Here is a 27,339-nt window from a genome sequence, read left to right as displayed (position 1 = left end):
TGTGTGTCTGTGTGTTTCTTCCCCTTCAAAGAGTCCTGGCAGAACAAACATATTTTAAGAGGTCCTTCCAGTGAAAATTTAACAACTCTCAGTTTCGTGAAAGGGGAATTTTTTAATTACAAAATTCCTACAGAATAAAGATATTGAAAAGCACTAAGTATCTGAATCTATAAGATACACATATACCAATAAAAATGAAAATGAAAATTATTAAGCTAACTGCTATTTATAAGAGACATGTCAAAAATATAAGGACACCAAAGGTTTGAAAGCAAAAGATGGAAAGGTTACATCATGCTGATATAGACAGAAGGCAGGAGTGACCATGTTAATAAGAGACAAAACAGATAATAGTAATATTACTGGAGGTAAGAGGGTTCTGCCTAATGATAAAAGATTCAATTCACCTAACATAATAGCCCTAATGTGTATAATGAAAACTTGATAGAACTTCAGTGTGAAAATGACAGATACATCAGTAATATGGGATTTGAATACCAGAGTTATTGACACATAGTATGATATAGCAGTTAAGAGCATGCATTGTGCAACCAGAGTGTCAGGTATGATTCCTTATTCTGGTACTCATTAGCTGTGTGATCTTGGACAAATTACTTATTTACTTTCAATTTCCTCATAGGTAAAATGAAGGTAATGATAGTATTCACCTTAAAGGATGATTAAAATCATTCCCTAGGGGCGCCTGGGTGGCTCAGTCAATTAAGCGTCCGACTTCAGCTCAGGTCACAATCTCACGGTTCATGAGTTCGAGCCCCGCGTCGAGCCCTGGGCTGATGGCTCAGAGCCTGGAGCCTGCTTCCCATTCTGTGTCTCCCTCTCTCTCTGCCCCGCCCCCGTTCATGCTCTGTCTCTCTCTCTCTGTCTCAAAGATAAATGAACGTTAAAAAAAATAATAATAATAAAATAAAATAATTCCCTAATAACTAATGCCAAGAGCCTGAAACATCACCCAGTATTTAGCAAGTGCTGTGTAACTGCTCATCATTTCATTGTCGATAGGTCAAGTGTACCGAAAGCAAACAAATAAATGTACAAAAACATAGAAGATATAAACGACGTAAATAAAACTTTTATTTTTAAATTTAAAAATTTAATTTTAATTTTAAAGAATAAATAACATTAATAATAATAAATAAATAAGATAAAATAAATAATAAAATAAATAATAAAATTTTCAAATTTTAGTTTTAAAGGATATGGTCGGAAATGTAGAGACAAAGAATGCATGCTGGACAAGAAATACTTAGGACTGAACATTAATAAAAATTATCAAAACTTGTGGGATAATCCCAAATTGACACAGGGAGAAAATTTAGAGACCTCATGTTTATGTTAAAAAAACAAGAAATGAAAAATAACCAAAAATGTAATTAGCTAAATGTCCATTTTTAGAAATTAGGAAAAGAGCAACAGAGTAAGCTCAAAGAAAAGAGAAGAGCCCAGAGATAAGAACAGAAATTAATGAAATAGGAAAAAAAAGACAGGATGCAAAGTATCAACAAAGTCAACAGTTTATGCCTTCAAAAGACTAATAAAATAGTGGGATGGGGAGAGTGGAGAGAAAGATACAGAGACAGACACACACATGTGCATGCACACACACGGAGGTACTTTATAAAAAAAGGTAATACACATTATGACCAAGTTTGGTTTATCCTGTGAATGCAAAGGTAGTTTAATAGAAAATAAATACATGAAATTTAGTGCATTAACAGATTAAAGGAGAAAATCTTTTTCATCTCAATGGATGCAGAAAAAGGAAGAAATTCAATACCTATTGATTTTTTTTTTTAATGTACACAAGGGAATTTGCTTACCTAGATAGAGAGAATCTTTAAAAAAAAAATCTTTGAATAATATCTTAAAGAGAATCTTTAAAAAAAATAAAACTTTAATGGTGAAATACTGATCAGGGAAAAGACAAGAACACTATTATTCCCCCTCCTATTTAACATTATCCAGTGCACCCAGCCAGGAGGGTAAGAGAATAAAACCAGGTGAAAGATCAAAGGACTGCAAAGGAAGAAACAAAATGGATTATTTGCACAGGATATGACTGTCAAGGTAGAAATGTGTAACACATATACAATTAAATTATTAGAATAAGGGTTTAGCAAGTTTGCTGAATATAAATTCATTATACAAATAGAGTGCAAATCCTATTATGGGAAAAAGTTATAAAGCTTTATTAAAAGACATTAAAGGGGCGCCTGGGTGGCGCAGTCGGTTAAGCGTCCGACTTCAGCCAGGTCACGATCTCGCGGTCCGTGAGTTCGAGCCCCGCGTCGGGCTCTGGGCTGATGGCTCAGAGCCTGGAGCCTGCTTCCGATTCTGTGTCTCCCTCTCTCTCTGCCCCTCCCCCATTCATGCTCTGTCTCTCTCTGTCCCCAAAATAAATAAACATTAAAAAAAAAATTTTTTTTAAAGACATTAAAAAGCCCCCAAAAATGGAACCTCGTACCATGCTCATTGATGGAAAAATTCAGTGTTATATGATATAATTATGCATAAATTAATCCACAGAGTCAATGGAATTTAAAACGTTTCCAACAGGAACTTCCATGAAACTTGAAAAGCAGATGTTCGTCTTCCTAGAAAAGGGCCAAGAATAAACAACATAGTCCAAAAGAAAGAACAAAATAGGTGAATTAACCTACTAGACATATTATAAAGTTATAACAATTAAGTTTGTGATTTAGTTTCTATAACAAGTCAATACAGAATTGATACTGGGAGAGATAAATAAACCAGTGGAACAGAATAGTGAGAAAGAGGCACGCACGTATGTGAAACTTAACCTGTGCCGGGTTCCACTCTGGAAGCCTCTGGGAAAATAATAGATTATTCCATAAATGGTGCTGAATTTCCATATAAAAAAAATGAAATTGTTTCTCACACCACTCATGAGTCAGCTTCAGGTGGAAAGAGCAAGTATTGTTATGACTTCTAAGTAGGGAAATTTTTTTAAACACCCCCCCCCCAAAGATCCATAAAATCATAAAAGAAAATAATGAATAATTTTAACTACATTAAGAGTAAGAACTTCCACTCATCAAAAGACACTCTAGATGAAAAAGACAAGCCACGAACCGTGATTAAACATTTGTTACTTATTTAACCAACAAAGAATGAACAGTTAACAATTTATGAGCTAATAAGAAAAAGGTAAACAACCCAATAGGAAAACAAATGGGCAAAAGATGTCACATATTTAACTGGAAAGAAAAATATGAATGGCCCATAAACATATGAAAATATCTCAACCTTATTAGTCATTTAGTAAAGATTGAAACCACCACAGATACCGTTTAATACCAATTAGACCAGCAAAAATTAAGGCATCTCTCGTTATTGTTTCTAGTGTGGATGCAGAAAAACAGAACCTCACAAACACTGACGGTAGGAAGGTAAATTTGGGAGCGCCTGGGTGGCTCCGTGGGTGAAGCGGTGAAGCGTCTGACTCTTGGTTTCGCTCAGGTCACCATCTCAAGGATCGTGGGATCTTGCCCCACGTCGGGCTCTGCACTGACAGCGTGGAGCCTACTTGGGATTCTCTCTCTCTCCCTCTCTTTCTGCCACTCCCCTGCTCACACGCTCTCACCAGGCTAACACACACACTCTCTCTTACCCGTTCGTGGGCCTCCTTTACTGAATCCTCTGGCCAGAAAGACTGGGACGTTTCTACTGGAGTTTCAGTCTCCTGAAATGCACTGAGAAGCTAGTAGAGCCTGCCCTGGGGGCAAAGCATTGAGAAAAAAGACGAAAATTAAAAGAAAAAAAAAAGGAAACTGGCCCCTGTTCAACAACTGCCTTCGCTTGCGTATTTTTCAACATCCGCAAGTAGTGTTTTTGTGTTCTGTCCAGAGGTTATATTTGTACTAAGCAGGGAGGACGTGCTATCAGGGGAAGGCTGGGAATCTCCCCCCTCCCTGTGACCCCACTCCAGGCAGATCTTCCTCCCCGACGTTGCACCCAACCATGCTGCCAAAGGTGACTAGAGATTTCCTCTGACTTCGATGTTACCTTCTTTCTCCTTCTAATTCACTGGACAGTTTTCCTAAGTCTCCTTGGCTGTCTCCTGCTCATCACTCTGACTTTTTTTTTTGTTGGAAAGCCCCACGGCTTCTCCCTTTTCTAACTCCTTCTTCTGTTAATCACCTGGCCTAGTAAAACTCCAAAATTTAAATCACCCCCTCAAGAATCTCTTTTCAGATGCCTACCGAATACCTACTGAATCTCTTTTCAGATGCCTCTTTTCATCTGCCTACTACCAGATGCCCACTGGTATGTCCGGAGGCGTCTCAAACTTACAATAGCTGACCGCACCTGTGATTCTGCCGCTCCTTCTCCCCCACCGCTCCCTCAACCTTGCCCTTCCAAGGAACATCAACTCCGTTTTTCCCCAAATCCTTAAGTCACCTTTCATTCTTCTCTTAGTCTTCCCCTCATATTCCATCGGTCCACAAGTCCTGTCAACTCCAGCTTCAAAATATACACGGAATCATCAAGCTTCCTCATCACCCACAGTGCCCCAACCTGATGCAAGTATCCCTCATTTCTTAGTCGGAGAGCAGGAATGGTGTCTCAGTTCACCTCCTGTGTCTTTGCACCAGTGTTTTCTAGCACAGCTTCTACTGACATATTGTATATTGCAAAATGTTGAGCATCCCTGGTCCCCAGTTATTGTGACAACTAATATCCCCTCACCCACGTGCATGCACACATAGGCATCTCTGAACATCTTGGCAAGAAGGAAGTCATAGAAAGATATAGCATGCTCATGAATTGGAAGAATTAATATTGTTAAAACGTCCGTATTTCCCAAAGCAATCTACAGATTCAGTGCAATCTCTATCAAAATCCCAATGGCATTTTTCACAGAAATAGGAAAAAACAATTCTAAAATTTGTATGGAACCACAGAGGACCCCAAATAGCCAAAGCTACCTTGAGAAACAAGAACAAAGCTGGAGGCATCATAATTCCTGATATCAAACTGTATTACAAAGCCATAGTAATCAAAACAGTATAGCATTAGCATAGAACAGACACATAGTCCAACGGAACAGAAAAGAGAGCCCAGAAATAAACCTAGGCATACATGGTCAATTAATTTACGACAAAAAGAAAAAGCCAAAAATATATGATGGGGAAAGGGAAGTCTCTTCAATAAACGGTGTTGGGAAAACTGGACAGCCATACACACAAAAAATGGACCTGGACCACTGTCTTATATCATACACAAAAAATTAAATCAAAGTGGATTACAGATCTGAATGTAAGACCTGAAACAATAAAACACCTAGAAGAAAACATAGGCAGTAGGCTCTTTGACATTGGTCTTGGTGATGAATTTTTTTGAATTTGACATTAAAAGCAAAGGCAACAAAAAGCAAAACAATAAACAGGTGAGACTACCTCAAACCAAAAAGCTTCTGCACAGCAAAAGAAACCATCAACAAAATGAAAAGGCAACCTATTGAATGAGAGAAAATATTTGCAAATCATATATCTGATAAGGGATTCATATCTAAAACATATTTTAAAAAGCTCATACTACGGGGCACCTGTGTGGCTCAGTTGGTTAAGCGTCTGACTTCGGCTGGGTTATGATCTCACCATTCAGGTTCGTGAGTTCCAGCCCTGCTCTGCGTTGACAGCACCTGCTTGGGATCCTCTGTCTCCCTCTTTCTTTATCCCTCCCCCACTCACATATGTGAAAGCACCCGAACAGGCGTGCATGCTCTCTCTCTCAAAAACAAACATTAAAAAAAAAAGCAACAAAAACCTCATTACTCAATAGCAAACAAAAAATCAATTAGAAAATGGGCAGAGAATCTGAACAGACATTTTCAGTGAAGACATACACATGACCAAGAAGTACAAGAAAACGTGCTCAATGTCACTCAACATCGGGGAAATGAAAATCAAAACCACAAGGAGATATTGCCCTTATACCTGTTGGAATGGTATAACGAGAAAACAGAAACAAGAAACAACAAGTGTTGGTGAGGAGGTAGAGAAAAAGGAACTATTGCGCACTGTTGGTGGGAATGTGAATTAATGCAGCCACTGTGGAAAGCAGTATGCAGGTTCCTCAAAAAATTAAAAATAGAACTACCGGATGCCCCAGAAATTCTACTTCTGGGTATTTGCCCAAAGGAAACAAAACGCTAATTTGAAAGGATATGTGGCAACCCCATGTTCATTGCAGCGTTATTTACAATAGCCAAGACATGAAAGAAACTTGTGTCCATCAGTGGATAAAGAAAACGTGCATACATCACGTTTTCTTTCTATATATACACACACATATATGTATATATATTCCAAGCCTGGAATGCATGTGTGCAGCATGGTGATTACAGTTCATTTGCAAGTTGCTAAGAGTAGCTCTTACAAGGTCTCATCACAAGAAAAAGGAATCGTAGCTATGTGTAGTGATGGATGCTAACCGGACTTACTGTGGTGATCAATTCACAACATATACCGATAGTGAATCATTATGTTGCACACCTGAAACTGACGTGTCAATTATATCTCAATAAAAAACGATTGCTCCTTTGACTTACTAAAATTTTCTCATAAGTAAGGTCATAGCTCTCAGATCTATTTTCTTTCTGGAATTTGCTAAATGTTTTACATATTTCATGCTCTGTGATATGCAGCTATATCCCACGGCCAAACGTGATGCATTCCAAGCTTTATGTTCTTCATAAATATTTTAATTCAAATAAAGTAAATTTCAGAGTGTCATATTTTCCCAAGGCCCAAAGTATAACTATGAGTCATTTGGTTTTATTAGTGTTCTCTAAATATTATAAAATTAATATTTAAAAAAAAAAGAGAGAGGTCAGATCGTGTTACTCCTCCATACAAATCCTCCAAAGACTTACTATCTCACCCAGACTGAAAGGCAAAGCCCACATAATGGCCTCCAAGGCCCTACACAATCTGATGGCATTTTTACCTCTGATCTTCCCATAGGTTCTTACTCTCCTCCCTCTCTTCATTCCTGCCATACATCTGATGCTCTTTGGGCCAATGAGTCCTCCTGCCTTGAGACGTTTGCACTGTTTCCACGGCCTGCTTTTGCCCATGACTCTGCTTGGCTCCCTGCATCATCACGTCTTACCTTTACTCAAATACCATCTTCTAGGTGAGGCGTCCTGTAGCTACTTCTGGTAGCACTGTAGGCCTCACCCCAGCAGTCTCTGTTCCTCTTTTCCACCTTGTTTCTTCCATACGCTTATCGCCACCTAAAATTCTACGTATTGAACATATTACTTTTTATATAGCCCATGTCTTCCAATTAGAATATATGTGCCACGAGGGCTGGAATTTCTGTTTGATGCATTCACTTACCTATTCCAACACTTAGTAAGGTGTCTGACCCATAATATTTGCTCAACAAACATTTGTTAATAGAATGAACACAGGAACGGTATATGCTTCATAAGAATCAAGTGCGTAATATACAGATAGCCAATAAGCATAGAAAAAGACGGCCAACATTATCTGTCATTAGGGAAATTCAAACCACAATGAAATACTACTTCACACCCACTAAGAGGGCTATAATTTTTTAAAAAGACAATAGCAAGATATGAAGAAATTGGAACCCTCACATATTGCTGCTAAGACTATAAAACGGTACAGCTACTCTGGAAAAATTAGACAGTTCCTCGAAATGTTAAATAGAGAGTCACCATGTGACCCAATAATTCCTTCCCTAGGTACACACCCATGAGAAGTGAAAACACGAGTCCACACAAAAACCTGTACATAAATGTTCATAGCAGCATTATGCATAATAACCAAAAAGCAGAAACACCCGAAATGTCTGTTGATGAGTGAATAAGCAAAACATGTTATATGCATGCAATAGAATATTATTCAGCAATAAAAAGGAGTGAAGAACTGATATGTCCTGCACTACGGATGATCCTTGATAACATTATGCTAAAATGTTAAAGCTGCCAGTGACCCTTACATGAAATGTTGAAAGCAGAAAGCAGATGAAAGTTTACCTAGGACTTGTGGTGGAAGTGCTGGTGAAGGGGATTGCTAATGTGTATGGAGTTTCCTTTCAAGGGGGAAAAATGTTCTCAAATTAGACTGTGAGGGGGTGGGGGGCGCCTGGGTGGCTCAGTTGGTTGAGCACCCACTTCAGCTCAGGTCGTGACCTCGCGGTCCGTGAGCTCGAGCCCCGCGTCGGGCTCTGTGCTGACAGCTCAGAGCCTGGAGCCTGCTTGGGATTCTGTGTCTATTCTCTCTCTCTCTCTCTTAAAAAATAAACATTAAAAAAATTAAAAAAAAACAAAGTTAGACTGTAGTATTGCCTCACTTTGTGAATACACTAAAAACCAGTGAATGTATACTTCAAATAGGTGAATTATGGGACATATAAATTATATCTCAGGAAAGCTGCTTTTTAAAAATGAAGGAGTTGCATAATTACATCAACAAAGATTTAATTCACTGTACTTGGTCAATTCCATTTTGTATCAGCTTTTCCTACCCATCTGTAAATCTTCCACAATTCCTTATAGACACTGAATTAGTGGCCTACTTCCCAGTAGTGTTTTTAAACCCTCTCCGTAACTGGTTTATGATCCATTAGATCATCCTTAAACATCAAGGGCAAGTTTTCTTTCCTGAATTCAAAACACCTCGGCCAAACTCATTAAGCCTTATAGTTCTATTCTTAAATAGTGACGTTGGTAAAATGATAATCAGAAGTTCCTTCAAAGTCGGTATTTGTTGATTCAGTGACTGCTCAGAACTGGATTTTTCTTCCTATTTCATTGGTTTCTGTAACACTGGGTTTTCGAAATCCAGTTAAAACCTGTGATTTGTTGCCTGAGAGAAAAAGAAAAATAGTTTAGACCGTATGGTGACAATTCTAACATTTGTTGCATGTTTAGCTTGCCTGGACACCTGCTGAAGCACCTCATATGCGTGAACTCATTTTCATCTTCACAGTCAACCTGTAGCATAGGTGTTATCTCTATTCCACTAATGCGGCACTTAAATAACTTGGCCAAGTGGTGGAGGGCATGGTTCCAACCCCTCTGCAGAGTAAGGTCCACAGTGGGTCCCTGAATTAACCCCTTTCCCACTGTAGTAATCACTCAGTTCGTAAATATTCATGGAGTCCAACCAAATGCTAAGTATTGAAGTTACAAAAACAAACCAAAATAATAACAAGACAGGGCTCTTGTTCTGGGATCACAGAATCGAATGTGGGAGACAAATACCTCCTCGAGTGACAAAAGTATATGTGGTAAGCCTGTGTCATAAGGTCCAAAGTCCTCCTGGAGTGCAGAGGTGTATGCTCACTTTGCCAGAGGAGCTGGGGGGGACGAGGACAGAGGGCACGGAGAGGCTAACCTCTATTCCAGGCAAAGGAAGCAGAGGGTGCAAATGCAGAGAGGCAGGAAAGAACTTAGTACCCTGGAATGGCCTCGGTGTGTGAGAGCAGCAGAAGAGGGCTTGGGAAAGTAGACGCCAGGCTTTGAGGGACCTTGCCGATTATGCTAAAGCGTTTGGAATAAAAAGTACCAGAGAGTATGGGCTTTACATAACCCTGTCTGCATTTCAAGGCGGTAACTCACAGGGGGAGACACAATGAAAGGGATGCCAGGCTGTTGTAAGAATTGACACAGAGATTTTTTTGAAGAGAAACAAATTCAAAATTTGCGGTTTCTTTCTCTTTTAGAGAGAAATGGCCCCAGGAGCGTGGTTAGTACTGCCTAAAGCAGCACCGTCCAACAAATATAATGCAAGTCTCATATGTAATTTAAAATGTAAATTAGATTAATTTAAATTAAAATTTAGGAGCCCCATTAAAACAAGACAAACACATGAAATTAAGATTTTGTTTAACCTGATACATTATCATCTCAACATGAAATCAAAATAAAAATATTAATTAAATATTTTATTCTTTTTTCATGACAAGTCTTCAAACTCCAGTGTGGATTTTCTACCTAAAAGCTTCTCAAATGCTAAATTTGCTTTGGAACTACTTGACCTGCATGTAGGGTTCATAAAATTTACAATCAAAAAGTAGAATCGTGTATCTAGGTTGTTCCAAACACCCTCAAGTGTTGCCCAATATGTAGTTGAACGTCCATTTTCGAATTTAAATTGATTCAGATGAAGATTTTAAATTCAGTTTCTCAATCACACTAGCCATATGTCAAGTGCCCGGTAGCCACGTATGGCAAATGGCTACCATTTTGGGCAGTGCAGATTGAAATACTAATTCTGAACCAAGGCATAATGACTTACCACACTCTCCTGCTTGGCTTATCATCGGTGTTCACTAAATACGTTTGCTATTATCAGAGAGCATAGACTTGAAAAATAGGGAATCACTAATTCTAAACCAACTGCAAATAAAAGTGTATCACATGGGAGGAGTTCTTTTTGAAACCAAAAGGAACAAATGCTCAGCGCATTATTGTTTCGGGCTAAGTTATTTAAAAGACCGTTTTTCTTTAGACCAATCCCTTGTTCAGCTACTGTAGAAAATGCACACTATGATTGGAAAGAATTATTATTTGTTATTAACACACCTACCAAATAGTAAAACACAAACAAATGAGTCCCATTATAGAACTTTAAGCCATGAAACAACAGGTCAGGAGACAGACACTGTGCAAGAAGTTGACTAGCCCTCTGGCAGGAGGGAAACTCATCTCCCCTGCCCCCTGCTGTCAGCTTCCCGGCACTGCAGAGCTCCCCTTGTGGAGTCATTGCTTTCAAAGCGATGGTGGAAGGTCAGAAGCTTTCCGCAGCACTGAGAAACTTGCCAGATGATGAAGATGTTTTCCTTCCTAGTGATCATTTGAGTGGACTAGCCATCGTCACTCTCACATCTCTGTGAATGAGGAAGGCTGGGAGCCTGGCTCTCTGTGCGTTGGTTTCCCCATCACGGCCCTAGCGGAGGAGAGTGTAGAGAAGACCCGTATGATAGTTAAAGGAGAGAAAGGAAAGGGACGAAGCCTGTGGGCCACAGAGCAAATGATGAAACTGGTGCAGCAGGTAATTCAACAAGCCAGGTAAATGTAAGAGAAGGCAGGGAGCAGTGGGGACGGGGGTTAATTGGAGGGTCAATGACACTTCTGAAAGGGGAAGTTCCCTGGGGGGGGGGGGGGGCAATCGCTGCCGCCAGATCTGTCTGCTTGTGTTTGTTCACAAGTAAGAGATTGGGGATTTCGTGTAAAATCTGATTTTTAAAAATCAGCACACATTCTGTGGACCAAACAGATCAAGGGACAGCTCCCTAGTTAGTGTGCAACCTCTGAACCTAAAGTTACACGAAGGTCAAAATCAAGAGCAGCATCTAAAGAGAGTTCAAGTGAAAGCTAGTGAAGGACAGTTATTTTGAAGAAAGGGTAATGCAAACTACATCATAGACCAAAGAGAATACAAGTCACTGCTGGGATAAATCCAATCTAGGTCAGCTTATATCCGTACCAGGAATAAGACAGATTCAATACAATATGTACTCAAAACAATTAAGGTAAGGCCCTCTCTTTGGAACTGAACAGCCACATCAACCCTGGACTGCTATTGGGCCATCACAGGAAAGAGAAATAAACCATCTTGTTCAAGCCACTGTATTTTCAAGTCTCTTACTAAAGCAGCTTTGCCTGTATCTGAAGTAATATGAGCCATGCAAACTAAGGAGATGTCCCTGCAAACAGAAACCCCCTGTGTTAATAGCAAAGAAATGTTAGGAGCTGGAATGGAAGAGTAACTGACTAGCAGATCAAGAGAGCTGACTTTCACCATGGTGGGGACAGCTGAGAAGGAAGCTACTGATTACTGCAGGAAGAGGTGAAAGTGGGACTGAAAACAGAATTGGCCAAAAGCTTTAAGGGGTGAAAAAGGTCACTGCCAAACAGAGAGAAGGGAAACTGCTTTTTTAACAAGGCTTATGGAAACATGACTCTTTTAACTGTGTCGTGTGATTTTGATAAAAAATAAGAATTAAACATGAAAATAATATGGGGCGCCTGGGTGGCACAGTCGGTTAGGCGTCCGACTTCAGCCAGGTCACGATCTCGCGGTCCGTGAGTTCGAGCCCCGCGTCGGGCTCTGGGCTGATGGCTCGGAGCCTGGAGCCTGTTTCCGATTCTGTGTCTCCCTTTCTCTCTGCCCTTCCCCCGTTCATGCTCTGTCTCTCTCTGTCCCAAAAAAATAAATAAACGTTTGAAAAAAAAATTAAAAAAAAACATGAAAATAATAAATTCTGCTATATTCTCTTTTTTAGTATTTATTTTTTAATGTTTTATTGTTTATTTTTGAGAGTGAGAGAAAGCAGAGCACGAGTAGGGGAGGGGTAGAGAGAGAGGGAGACAGAATCTGAAGCAGGCTGTGAGCCTCAGCACAGAGCCCGATGTGGGGCTCAGACCTGAACTGAAGTTGGATGCTCAATCCACAAGCCCCCCAGGTGCCCCTCTGCTATTTTCAACAGTAAGAAATTCACTAAACTAATAACTAAGTCAGGTAGAAGGGGATAATGATACACCAAAACATATAAAAATGTATCTTGAAATGTTTACATGTCATCAAAAATAGGAATGACTTTCAATGATACATTTTCAATTTTCTTTATATACAAATAATTTGAATTATATCTGTGTATATATACAGACACACACAGATACACACACTTCACGCACAATTACAGTTTTAGGGGAAAAAAATACAAATAAGACCACGTAGGATCAACACTGTGTAAGGAATCTAAAGTGGTAGTTTTTAGAAACTTAATAGATTACTTAAAAAATAAGATAAAATGATTACATCAAACAAGGGCTCAATCTAGAAGATACAGTTAAAAGATAGTTTTAGTTTTCATAGTGGCACCTATACAGTTCACCAAGATAAGAATAAGAACTTGTCACTCATGTTGTTTATCTAAGAGTTGGTGTCCTTGAATCAAGTTCTCCCGTCTATCTAGGAGAAAAATTTTTAAAAAGAAAAAAAAAATGCATTGGCCACAGAGATTTAACTTTTCTTCTGCCTTCTGAATATATGACAATACAGAATGCATTAAATTTGGAAATGACAGTGAGCTGAACGTGCCATCATTTGAAAATCAAGTTCTCAAAGACTTCACTTGAATGACACCAGGGATATCAGAGTTTGAGTCTTAGCATCCTCACTTAGGACTTGCAGGACTTTGGGCAAATTAGCTGCTTCTCTCATCTCTAAAAGAGAAATGATCATATCACCTATCTTAATGTCACTGCCATATTTAAAATTTCATGACTGTCAAAGCACGCTATAAAGTAGTAGGCATGAAGTCTCTCTTCAAGTTCTGCCATTCTCCAATTACAGTCTGGCACCAGCCACCTAGCTGAATCTTCTAAAGATAACTTCATACAATTATTAAGTTTTAATGGTAAACAAATATGAAAGACTACAAATTGTAAAACCTTAAATGTATTAGGGGCACCTGGATGGCTTAGTTGGTTGAGGGTCCAAATCTTGACTTTGGCTCACATCATGATCCCAGGGTCATGAGATCAAGCCTCGAGTCAGGCTCCATGTTGAACAGAGACCCTACTTAAGATTCTCTCTCCCCCTCTCCCCAGCTCACATTCTCTTAAAAAACAAACAAAACAAAACAAAACTTAAACTGTCTTAATTCTTTTTTCCCTCTCATTGACTTCTCACTCTTTCCCAGAAGTCATTAAAAAAAAGACCAATAAACTTGGGCAATTTTAAAACTTAAAATTTCTACTCAGCACACAAAAAAAACCATAAATAGGTGAAATGATTAACTGCAAAACATCTGCAATACATAAGAAATTATTTTAAATGCCATAATTTTCATTAAAAAGTTACATGGCTCCAAGAGCAAAGGTTTAAAATTGTTAATTTTTCCAAACATCTCTACAGATAGGAAGGGATTACATCCAAAGAGCTCTTACAAATAATTTTTAAAAGCTGGTTACTACCTACACAAAAATGTTGAAACTCACAAAGAAAATAAATCAATAAAACTGGATACCATTTTCACTGATCCTACCAAAATTATTTCTAATAGCAAAAAAAAACATAAACAGTCGAAATATTCACCAAAAGAAACTGGTTATTAAACAGAGTGTGGACATACATGCTATGCAGTTATGAAGAAAAACAGTAACAGAAGAAGAGAAATTTAACAGAAACTTCCTCTGGAAAGTGAGGTATTTGTTGCTTTTTATTTTCTCCCTTTATCTTGTTCAAATGTAAAATTATCTTTAATTAAATAAATCTGTGGTTCTTCAAATTCAATTTGTTAATACTTCATTAAAAACAGGGGCTCCTGGGACTTGGGTGGCTCAGTTGGTTAAGCATCCGACTTCGGTTCGGTTCGGGTCACGATCTCAACTGTTCGTGAGTTCCAGCCCTGCCTCAGGCTCTGTGCTGAGAGCTCAGAGCCTGGAGCCTGCTCCAGATTCTGGGTCTCTTTCTCTCTCCCTGCTCCTCCCCCAATTGTGCTCTGTCTCTCCGAAAATAAATAAACGTTAAAAAAAAAAAAACAAAAAAACGTTAACAAAAAAAAAAAAAAACTAAAACTGAGCCAGGGGGTGTGGCTCAGTAGGTTAAGCGTCTTTGGCTCAGGTCGTGATCTCACCGTTAGTGGGTGGGAGCCCTGCCTCGGGCTCTGTGCTCACAGCTCAGAGCCTGGAGCCTGCTTGTCTCCCTTCCTTTCTGCCCCTCCACCGTTCGTGCTCTGTCTCTCTCAAAAATACACACTTTAAAAAATTAAAAAAAAAAAAATCCTATTCATTCATTGCTCAAAGCCACCTATTATAATTTTCTTGGGAGTTTCCCCAGGCCAAGGTAATTTCTCCTCTGTGCACTCAGTAATTTTCTTTGTATCTTTATCCTATCACTTAATAAAAAGCTCACATTAGAGTATACTTACTTATAACCCTCAACTCTAGAAAAACAGCCTGGTCTTGAATTCTGGCCCATTCACTTACTAGTGACTTGTGCCTAATTTCTCATTTGTAAAAAAGAAATGATAGTACCTACCTCACAGGACTAAGGAGTAAATGAGTTCATGTATGGAAAGCTCTTAAGAGCAGGCCCTTGCCTCCGCTTAGCACTGATGTTAGCTAACATTACTGAGCACAGAAAATACCCCATTCTATTTATATTCCTCTAAATTCCCAGCACTGACTTGCACACAGCAAATATTAACAAATGTTTTACTGAATTTAACTGACTTGCTACCAGGGGATTCAAAGGGTTGAGGACGACAAAAACAAGGTCTCTGCAAATTAAATTTACAGCCCAGTCTTCAGGACTGCGACCTTTGTGAGCCTAGTAGGTTTTTTGTTGTTCTTAATTGACAGATTAGGTAGAAGAGAAAGAGTGCATTAGACTGAGTAAAGTAGGAAGAGGCAAAAAAAAAAAAAAAAAAAAAAAACCACACATTTGGCCCAGGACCAACTTGTCCAGTAACCCCTACTCTTCCTCAATCTGCTGCTGTCCCTCAGCACCCGAACTTCTTGCCCATTTCCATGGTCTCCTTGTGCCAGGTAAGGTTCATCTCTCTGTAAGGCAAGAAAAGGATCGAGTCTCACCCGTTCTGAGCATGTGCTGCTCTTGGGTTACAGGAGTCAGGCAAGCCTTCCTGGAAAAGCTTTCTTGCTAAACTTCTTACCTTCCGAAGATTCAGATAGTCCAAACTGCTCCCCCTTACCCTAAGGTGGGCAGACCACCCCTCATGCTTCTCTAGGAGCTTCTTCATAGGGAAGCAGTGGGAAAGGTGGCTCCAGAAGTCCCGCACCTGCTACCTCCTCACACAACACCCTCCCTAGGATGCCTCCCTCAAGTGCCAGAGCCCCTTGTACTTACCTTGCTTTGATCTATAGTTTATTGTATACCTGGAATTTTCCATATAAATCATGTAATGACATTACCTTGGGAGACTTTGAGGGCTTAGGCATGAAATTCAGCGTGCCATTCCTGTCATCGCAGGAAACCGCAGCTCCATGACTTGACAGACATGTGACCTCCAGTAAATTGCATAAAATAAGCCTCAGTTTCTTCATCTAGTAATTGGGAGTTTTCTGCTTTATAGGGTAATATTGAGATTAAACAGGGTAGAGTATATAAAGTTGCGAATGTGGAGCCCAGAACAGACATGTTACACACTCAATAAATGGGAGACACCTATAGGTAAAGGTGACTTTGTGAAGATTGAAATTAGGCCCTCCAGCTGAGATTTTCCAGGACATTGACCCCCTGTTACCAAGTCCCAGGGTTGTATCCCCTAAATAATTTCGTGGTGTGTGTTCCAAAAAATACAGTGCAGCCAGGATTATGCATGGCGAGACCAGGGCAAGGCACGGAGGAAGGGGATGTCAAAGCAAATGTGATAAATCATTCAAACCTAAGTATTTCACACATAAAAATCCCATTACAGTATTTCTAAAAGCACTATTCAAATTCCCACAATATTTGAGATTAGTAAGACATTAACTTGGGTTTACTGTATCATCACAAAAGAACAGTTAATCTGCTTCTGTAATAACGTGAATGACCTTGTACCAAGTGCAGGATAAAAATCCACATTCAGAAATAAAACCAAGATGCAGTTAGTAAAAGCTTAAACAGGTATCTGATAAACACTGTAAAACCTTGCAGAAAGAATAAGAGTCCTAATATATGCACATATCATGCTATACATATTAAGATGTCAACTCTCCCCAGATCATAATGTATTTCATTTGTATAAACCCAATCAAAATCCCAGTAAGATCTCTGAAAGAAAAATATAGGTACTCAAGCTTATCTTAAAGAGTAAGTGTCCGAAAATAGCCACCCCACACAAAAACAAAAACAAAAACACGATGGGGCAGCTCCCCCATCAGGTACCAAAACAAAGCATCCAAGGACACTGATTACAGCAGTGGGGTACTGGTGCAAGAACAGTGAAACTTGCAAAGGGTCAGGGGTTCATGCCATCCAAGTGCTTTATAAAAGATTCTATTATTAATACAACTACCCATCTTTATTATCCCCACTTTTCAGATGATAAAGCTTAAGCTCTAGAAAAGTGAATTAACTTCCCCAAGATCACACAGGTTCAAGGCAAGCGTCTGAACCCAGCTGACTCCAAGAGTCCAAACTACCTCATAAGAGAAACATTAACGTACATTATCTACAGAGAGCATTAAAAAAAAAAAACAAAAAAACCTACTAAATAAAAATGGACAAAGGATACCAACATGCAATTACATTAACATGCAAATGGCTAACATATATATTAAAAAGTTCAACTCACAAGTAGTTATTATGAGGATTGATAATATCTAGGGTTGCAAAGAATACTAGGAAATGGGTACTCATGCATGCTGTAGAAGTGTATTATTTATACAGCAGTTTGGGGAGGCAATCTGGCATTAAAAAATACAATTTATATGCATTTTCAGCAATTCCTCTTCAAGGATCAATCCCAAAGAAACATTAAACATAAGAGCCACATACAGCTTCTTCTGTAAAACAGAAATACTGGAAAGAACCTAATTGCCCAACCACAGAAAATACTTTAAACAATTCATTGTACATCCATGTCACGGGACGGTACATAAAAAGTAAATTACATGCACTGACATGGAAAAATGTTGATGATCTATGGTTAAAGGAGAAAGAAGACAAATCAGAAAGTACACAGACTTCTTTAACCCATTTGTTACAAAAAGAAGGACCTAAGAGAATGATAAATGTGAGAAAACTAGAGAGAGGAAATATTTATATGCATATGTTGAAAAAGGCCATTTTTTAAAGGGTTCGAAAGAATACACACCGAAATATGAAGAAAAGATACTCAGGGGAAGAAAGTGGGATCAGTCCCTGGAAGCTGAAGGGGACTTTCACATTTTACCCAATATCCTTCTATCTTGTGTTCACTCTACAATTTTTCTAAAAAGCAAGATATATAAATTGGTAAAAACAAAACCCTAAAAACCAATCACAGAGAATAAAAGAGCAATAATAAGAAAATTACATATTTAGAACAACTACTGACACCTATAAAGATTCAAAGCAACTGACACAATAAATTTTATTGTTTACATAATGATACGCTCAGGACAGAGTGAAGACATTGGAGACAATGACAACACATTAAACTCCTATCACAAATTGATTTGTTACAAATTTCCAGTGGCTCAACATATTAAAATGTATAAGATATAAAGAACAAAATTAAGAAATATAAATATTCAGATTTTTGCAGCACAATGCAATGTCCTTTAAAAAAAAAAAAAAGCTTGCTATATTTGGGTATTTAATTCTGACAGTAATTCAAAACACAAAAATCCCACGTTTTCCTACCCTTCCCCAAAATCTGGATCTGGGGATTGCAGTTTTAGAGAAGAATGCAAAAATAAAAACTTCAGTGTTCCAAAACAAAGCATTTTCCTTATTTTAATGCATCAAGGCGCAAAAGTTTCAATTCCAAAAAGCCAATCACTGCTATATGCGGATAAATAAAACAGATTTAACAACACTTTAGTAATCAAACCCAACTAACATTATACTAAAAATATATGTGTGTGTGTGTGTGTGTGTGTGTGTGTGTGTGTGTGTGTGTAATACCTATTTTAGAAAAAAAGGTGCCTTGGTGAAAATGATTCTGAAAATATTCACTTGATGCACATTATGTACAAAACCTTCTATATAAAAAATTATACTATTTTCAATGAAATTCCATGTTCACATCCCATTTGAAAACTGTACTTGAAAGATAAAGTAGGTCTACTTAATGGTTTCTGTGTGAAATCATAGCTAAGGCAGTTCTCTTTCCAAGGGCCTTCTTTTTCACCCACTCGATGTCACTAATACTAATATAGACAAATATTACACAGATGCAATCTGACATGCCTTATGTGTTTTTACCTGGAGCTCTGTTCACTGTTAAAATGGGGTAGTTTATAGTTGCTACAAAGAATACTTTCTTCTTAAAATATATTGTTTCTCTATTCCAAATTAAGCACTTACTTAAGACATTAAGAGGCTGATAAACCACTCCATTTGGTGTCAAGATCAATAGCCCTATAAGAAAGAACTCTGTACTGGAATCGCTACAAAAGTTTCCACTAAAGTAATAGTGCATCCTTCACCTGCATAGAATCAATTTGGCTTAATAGCTCTTTGCCCCTAGACATCAGTCTGGAGTTCAAATATGCTCTTGAAGCTTCATCTCAGATATGAGAAAACATCTCATACAGGCAAATGTGAGGGTGTATGGGATAATAAAAGTCGTTAAAATCTGTTGGATGATTCTTACAGCACTCCTCATTCAGAGCAGCTGCTATGGAAAAGACTGGGGGGTCAAATATTTACACCAGTAACCATTTCATTAAGTCTGTAAGTAAATTAAATAACTGCAATGACCTGGTACCTCTAGCTCATCACTCTACAAGCACTGAGGCTTTGAAGCTTAAAAGGTGAAAAATAGAATACCCTTAGAAAAGGGGAACAAGTCTGAGGCAAAAGTTGTAGGTCTGTAAATATATATTTTATGTGAACACACAACTGTGTGTATTATTCTGTATATATTTACATACATATTCACAAGATGCCCTGCAGTGTAGTTCAAAAGGCCTTTATCAAGGAACAAACTGATTCTAGTGTAGGACTTAAGAGTTCATACCATCTGTATAAGAAACAAATGTGCATATATTCACATCATGTAAACCTTATCAACAAAAACATTGCTATGACACTAGGTTAAATAGGCTTTACTTAGTGATGTAATCAGAACATTGCTTACACTGACCATCAAAAAATAACGAAAAATACACAACTGGGTTTCAAATTCACAAGAAAAAAAGATGTTTACCATGGCAAACAAGAACACAGTTCAGATTCCAGAGTAGGGAAAAATATCAAAACTTTATAAATCTCCTGGGATGCAATTTAATTACTGCATCAATTTTAGAAAAATAGACTCATAGAATGAACGACGCTGCTATGAATTCTCGCAACCACATCAACCCATATGTTTATCTTTTTCCTCTTTTGTTTCCAGCTGGAGGTTTCTTCAACTGAAGGAGTTGTCCTCCTGTTCCAAAACCTGCAGAGGCAGGATTGGACACCCCAAATGTCAAACCAGCTGATGCCGTGATGCCAGGATTGCTGAAGTTAAACCCAGATGTACTTGAGCTGCCAAAGCCTTATGTTTAGGGAAGAAAATATTCACATCAGAAGTTAAAACACAAAAACAAATATAAAGAATGGGGACAAGAGGTAAATTGCTAGCTAAAAGAATATATATTTATGAAAATAGCCAATATATTAGAACACTAAATTTGTAACATGGAATTTTATAGGAAAATAATTTAGCTAACAACTAAGAGGCACCTTTAGAGACCTAAGTTTAGTGACCCAAGCCAAGAGAAACCTTAGCACAAATAACTGAACTCTAGAAAACTTCAAGCTGCCGGATACTTTCCTGTTAATTAGATATGCCATGCTGCCTTCCTTCTCAGCCGCTCCAGAAACATATTGTCAACATGTAGAAGATGGACCCACTCCTGTAATCCTAAGTCCTCCAAGAAGGCCTCAACCCATGATTTTCAGGACAATGAACACCCCAAAGAGTAGCATCCACTGTTCTGATTTTATAGGAACCCTTGCGTAACTAAGATCAAATGCTATCACTGCCTACTTTATTAATAGTACCCTATTTAGATTATAATCCCCGTATCACTGAATTCTATTATCTTACTCTTTGGGAACTGTTGATTTTAAATACCACTTAATATTAAATGAAGTTGCCTTAAAATTCCCTCAATTTAAACACAGTAAGTATTGTGTCATTATTTTAGACATGCTACTTATCCCTAAACATTATAAATGAAGCCATTATTTACAAATATAGAGAAAATGGAGAAGAAATTTGGAATTTTCTACTAGAGGAGTCAAAAGATTACATACCTATTTCAAAAATGAACAAAGAACCCAATTAATCATCCATTATAAGAGTGGGACTTTTAAAACCAAAGGGACTTGCAACTAAAGAACATCTCTTTGGGAGAGAAATCATTCTCCTAAACAAACAAACACTGGGTCAAAGCTTTCACAACAATGGGACCATTTTTGTAATAATGAAGAGACTTGTTTAACCATAAAACTAGTCTTTGGGTTCAAAAGAATCTCTACTTAGTTAAAAGAGGATATAATTACTTATTATCTCAAACTAATAAGTCTTGTTAGAGATATTTCACAAACCTGACTTTTAGTTTCCAAGAGAGATAAAACTGTATGATTAGTTAGGCTTACATGCTTCATTGTGGGGGGTAGAAACTGAATCAGGGATTGCTTCTGGCTACTGGAAATAACAATCATTATACTTTTAAATTACATAATTTGCATCTTTAAATTTGCCTGAAATTCAGGCCAAAAACACACAAACCTGCACTAAGACTTCCTGAGGGTTTATTTGTTGTTCCAAATCCAAATGTGGAGGCCCCTGTGGTGCTGCATCCAAAACCAGAGCTAGCTCCAAATCCTAGTGAAAGGGTAATAGAGAAATATACAATGGTACGTAAAACAGAGATTAAAGGTTACTGACAAGTAAAACCTAAAATTATCAGAGGTCTAATAAACACAGTGCTATTACACAAACCTGCTATTTACTCTTGTGCATCAGACTTCTGAAGAATCAGATTAATTCTGAAATGAACATTTTGATCTATTGAGACTAAGTTTAAGACCCATCAGTAATTTTTATACAGAACAAGCTATAAAGAACAAGATCGTATTCATATTTTCTCTCCCAGATTGACTAGAAATTTTAGTGACCACTGAAATATGGTGTTAGGTCAAACAGATATAAACACATCTACTTAGGGATATTTCATTTTGGGAAAAAAAAAACTAAATTCATAAGTAAGCGTGACATGCACAAGAATTTAAACACCAAGTACCATAAGACAACTTTTACTCTTTTTACCAAAACCTTTTCACTTAAGAACCTTCACCATTGAAAAACTGCATAATTACAAAACAGTTAATCACATTAAATCTACTCAGCAACACAGGCTCCTGCCACATACCAGCCGATTTGACAATTGAGAAATTTCGAGTGGGAGATCATTTTTCTTTCTTAATAGTACTAGTCATGATTTAAATAAAAAAATATTTTTCGTCATCTGAAGTTCAAGAAGAGATTCTGCTAAGTACTTAAAGACTTGTTTCCGTTCTCCTCAAAGTCAAGTGATCTAAAAATAAAATTCAAATTCTTCTTAGGCTACTCTGCAATAGTCTATCTAAAATAAGGAGTCTGAGACAGTATTATAGCCTATGACGCTAAGAAATATGATGGCAAACTGAATTATAGATTATAGGAAATATGCTGTCTACTATAATTCCAGTAATTCCAATAGAGTTTACTATATTAGGTAACCTTGATTGCTCACAGACTTCCACTCTTACGATGATATATTTTAGTGGAAATAATATATTCGTTATATGACAATATGCTTGTCAAAATACATTCTACTGTCAAATACCCATACCACAGAACTGTGAATACGTTTATATGTAGCATGATGATTGGCAGAAGACTTACCTTACTAGAGTTAACTTATAAAACTATTAATTGTTATGTATACAAGTATGCATAAAGGCAGCTATGCCAAAAATGCTTAGCAAAAGACGGAAGCTGAACTGTCCAATTTACAATAAAATTATTTTCTCATCTAAAGTGTTCATTTACAGAAAAAGAAGATAATGATTAGATGTCCAGAAGCAGTTTGGACTCTAAAATGATGTGATTAAGACTACTGGTTTTTTAAGTTAAATTTATTAAAACTAAGTAATTTGCAAGTTCATATTTTAGCATATTGCTTTGAAAATATGAACATCCCTACCAATTAACTTTACTATTCTTTTTTTATTTACTATTCACTGAAGATGAAATGATTTAAGTTCTAATTCTAATACTAAAAAGCACTGATTATGTTTGGAGAGCTGTTTTTGTCAGATGGAACCTTAACTACCAAAATAGCAGACCCTCTTAGAAATTTTTTACAGACTAGTATCAATTCAAATGTATAATAGTCCAAGGCAATATTAGAAAAGTTAAAGTGTACCTCCAAGGTTTGAAGAACCTAAGCCACTTGACTGCAAGCCAGTGCCAATACCTGAGCCGAATGGTGTTCCAAAACTAACTCCCAGAGATGGCTGTGGCCCTGGTATAAAAAAAAAAAAAAGAAAAGAAAAAAAAAAAATGGGGGGGAAAAAAAACAAATTTGCCTTACTCTTTCAAGATTAAAATTTCTTTATGAAATTATTTTTAAAATAAACAGTGATTAATTTTAACAAATTCTATTTGCTAAAAGCCAGTTTTCAGGTATCTCCCCAGCCTGATTTACCTAACCAAAAAAAAAGTTTTTAAGTAACTTGTTCACACTAGACAATTAAAAGAGGCTTAGCACATCGAAAGATGTTATTTTAACCTACTAAATAATTTGAAATCTTTAATGTATTGTAAATTATAGTTCTTTTGGTTTTCTTTCTAAAATGATTTTAGATCTCCCCACTTGTTTTCTGATAAAATTAGTTGGTGTAATCAGTAAAAGGTTTTTACTTTTTTTTTTAAAACAAGCTCCTCATCGTTAGAGTCAAGTCTCAACTGATCAGAGACTGACGCTAACGTGGCAAAACTATCATGTTACTTCATAAGAGTAAGTACCCAAAAAACTAGGCATTTTTTATATGAAATATAAATGATATATACAATAAGTAGATAAAAAACAAGACAATGTTTTATTTCATTAAATTTATTGTTCATTTTAAAGCAAATCAATTACACAGTAACATGACAATTCCAACTTGTTCACAAAAAGTGATAATTGAGTCTATTATTAAGCTCTGCTACATTACACCACTTATCACCTGATTAAATAAGATAATGAACATTTACAAAGGCACCGCTGTGTACCTTGACAGATTCAATACATTCAAGATTTCAATTCAGAAGTTTCTTTCCAACATTTTGGAAAATGTACTCAGATGCAGAACAATTATTAGTCATCCTTTTCCCATTCATTAAAGATTTTGTCTGAGTCTGTTTGGCAAGAATAGCATCAAACTTACTAGCCTCTCTTTTTTTTAACTACTTTTTCTTTAACTAAGCAGAATACAAAAATCTAAAAATCTCTCATTTGATAAATAATTTATGAAAATTATTCAATAAATCTCATAGTACAATCTTCAGTCTTGTCTTTTTCAAGCACAGTGATCAGTGCATCTCAAAGTTGAGGGAACTGCCAAAGTAATATACAGATTGAAATTTAAACTCTTCAAAAAAAATCAAAGCCTTCAAGTTGTTCAATGAAGAATGAGGTTTGTATATTCAAAAGGTAGTGTACAATTACAAAGCATTAAAAAAAAAGAAAAAGAAAAAGAAAAAGAAAACCGAGGAACTATATTTTGCTACCCTAGGACAGAAACTGGACTTTTCAAATAGCTTCTACCCAGAAAACAAAAAGTAAGAACTAATAGCAGCCAGAGTTCTTATACTACTATTAAAAAATAAATTAAAAAAGGATTTAAATTTTTACATCCAGTTTGAGATCAATTTGAGAATAAAATACCTGCCTAGCAGCTCTTTTGTAAAATGTTACTATAGGAAAAAGAAACTAAGCATATTACTTTCTTATTTCTAACAAAAATAATACGTAGAAAACACACGTCCAGTTTCTTTAACACTGAGAGACTTAAGTGTCACATGTTTATAGGAGGCACTGCTGGTGGAAGGCCCTAAAGAACAACGCACACCACAGCCCTCAACCCTACAAGTCGTTAAGAGTTACTCAAATAACATGCTTTTTGTTGTGTGTGGGTCTGTTTTTAAGAGTAACCCTAATCATCAATATTCAGAATATAGGTAATCAAGAACTCTGACAACGACAAGACTTTCCATTGCACAACAGGTACATGATACTTTGAGTTTTGTACCTTCACACAAATTCTGAAGGCAACATCATTTATAAAACTAGTAGGCAAATGTATAACATTTTTTAATATTAAAAACATGATAAATATCTCCCACGCCAAAGTATTAGCATATATTACACTCTGGCCACCATATAAATTAGTTTCACTATTAGAAAGCAGAATCTAAATCCTTCAGGCAAAAGTCACGTAAACAATTCAAGAAATCTGTTTCAAAATCTGAATAGTCATTCAATGAGAGGCTTAGTTCCATAAATAAAACCAAGTTAGTAGTAATATATCCCAATAATTGCCCAAAGTGAAATCTTCACGTAGAGTAACATTTTACAAAAGTTACCGGATAACATATTCACACACAACAAAATCAAGTTCAGCACTGTAATTCATATTTTCCAGAATAAATTCTACTTTCTTAAAAGTAAAACTGCATTCACAGGAAAAGGACTAAAGTGCTAAAATTTTTTAATAATTTTCAATAATTACTCAAAATATCTAATGTAATTAGTATGATTATTCCTAGGTCATATTTTAAAAATAATTTTTCTTAAAAACAAAAAATGCCTTTTCCCCCAATTTGAAAAATTTTACTTACTGATTTAACGGGGAATGTTCCTTTGGTTGTTAAACACAACAAAACCAGAAAACTACAAGAAACTAAAATGAAATACTTAACGTTTCCTATTTAACACTACATCTTAAATGTCCAAACCTACACTAAAAGCTAGAAATTAGGAACTCTAACAAAATGTCTCAGCTCTCCTTAAAAATAGCAGCTAAGTCACATGAGAATAGTCTTCTTATGTAAACATCAAGAACTTCTTTAAAAGTGTCAAAACACAACAGCAAAACTTAATCCCAGTACGTTAGCTTAGAACAATCTATGCTAGGTTAAAATTATATTGGTAATCCTAATGTAAAATGTCTTAAGCTTTTTAAGAGGCTTCAAAAGCACTGATGGACAAGTGTACTCAAGATCTACTTATGTGTAATTTATCCATGTACTGATGCTTATTTCACACATAATTAGCCCGCTGGTTTTCGTCAGTTTTCTTCAGCCTTCAGAAACAATAACCATAAATCACGCAGGCCTAAGACCTATTATATTTTTTTCACTTAAAAACACCAAAGTTAAGAAGTCACTTAAACCCATACCTCCACCTCCAAGAGAAACCACCTTCAGAAGGTGGCAGCCTAAGAAACCTGTCTGCATTTTTTATATTAATGAAGAATCCATATGCAACTAAAAGCAAAACCCCTGACAATTCAAATCTTGCACACATCAACAGTGATATATAAAAACAGCACACAAGCCTTACCTAACTGAATCTAGATGGTCTTTAAAATTATTTGCACTTAAAAAGCAAAAGATATCCTCAAAGTGACAGGACATAAAGATTAAGTCACCGAGTGAATACAAAGCACAATATTTCTCAACAGGCTGTAACTCATCAAATCGGTCTGTATCTAGGAGACCTCATCCATCTCGCTGCAGTGGTGACAGGACTGAAATAACGAACATTCTGACTACAAGACGCATAAAGGAATGCACTATATGGAGCTGGGAAGGCCTTCAAGAAACAGAAGACATAAAGCAAAATTTTTATTACTACTGTTTTAAACTTCTCAGTTCTAAAAATCACACAACTCAAAATGTAAACGGGGAAGCCCTCATACAGGCTTCACAACTGCAGGGGGCCGCAGCTGCCCTGAAGCCTGGCAAAAGTCACAGAGGAAATTAAATGAGCAAAGGCTCCGCAAGATGATTCCTCTAAATTAAGCCAACATTCTCCATCACCACGGAGAGCGAACACCATACTCAGCTCATTGTTTACCTTTGTACCCTCGGAGCCTAGCACATAGTAGGCACTCATATTTGTAGAATGAACATACATCTTCATATGTCCATGAGCATAAAATGTATGAGTGAAAACCTACAAACCTCTCAAGACTGTCTACATAAAGGAATTAAAAAACAAAAACAAAAACAAAAAAAACCCCAAAACACAAAATGTAACAACCCTGACAAGTGGTTTTGCTTCAAATTTAGCTGTATACCACAGAATATAAAATTCACTTATCCCGTGACATTTTAAATAACTGACGTTTTTATTTTATTTATTAAAATGGAAATCCCTTATGTTTTAAAGGACACTTAACCAAAACCCATGCTTATCTGATCTTTTTTAGGATTAATATTGGCTCTGAAAGGTAAGTTGGTACTATGTTGGCTTGATTAGCTGGTTAAATAATCATGAGACTGCTAATCATAATTATGGGCCTGATTCCTATACTGAATCAGTACGACTATCAAGTCAGTATAGGAATC

The 27,339-nt window shown here is 36.9% G+C and overlaps 1 protein-coding gene across 1 annotated transcript in view; it reads right to left on the bottom strand.

Moving 5' to 3' along the window:
* Window positions 1-18,083: 18,083 nt before the first annotated feature.
* NUP58 (nucleoporin 58) overlaps window positions 18,084-27,339 on the bottom strand; it is a 39,976-nt gene continuing 30,720 nt past the window's right edge. Inside the window, exons 13-15 of the mRNA XM_047077947.1 lie at window positions 23,147-23,245; window positions 21,466-21,561; window positions 18,084-20,223 (exon numbers count right to left, since the gene is read on the bottom strand). Of these exons, the coding sequence (XP_046933903.1) occupies window positions 20,054-20,223; window positions 21,466-21,561; window positions 23,147-23,245 (365 nt within the window). The 3' untranslated portion in view covers window positions 18,084-20,053. The remainder of the gene's footprint in view (window positions 20,224-21,465; window positions 21,562-23,146; window positions 23,246-27,339) is intronic.

The sequence above is a fragment of the Lynx rufus genome, unplaced genomic scaffold (genome assembly GCF_022079265.1).
Source record: "Lynx rufus isolate CCGP_SWC_20201006 ecotype Redwood Valley unplaced genomic scaffold, mLynRuf1.p SCAF_1, whole genome shotgun sequence".
In the NCBI taxonomy this organism is placed as follows: Eukaryota; Metazoa; Chordata; class Mammalia; order Carnivora; family Felidae; genus Lynx; species Lynx rufus.
This window is presented reverse-complemented; position numbering and strand designations above follow the sequence as displayed.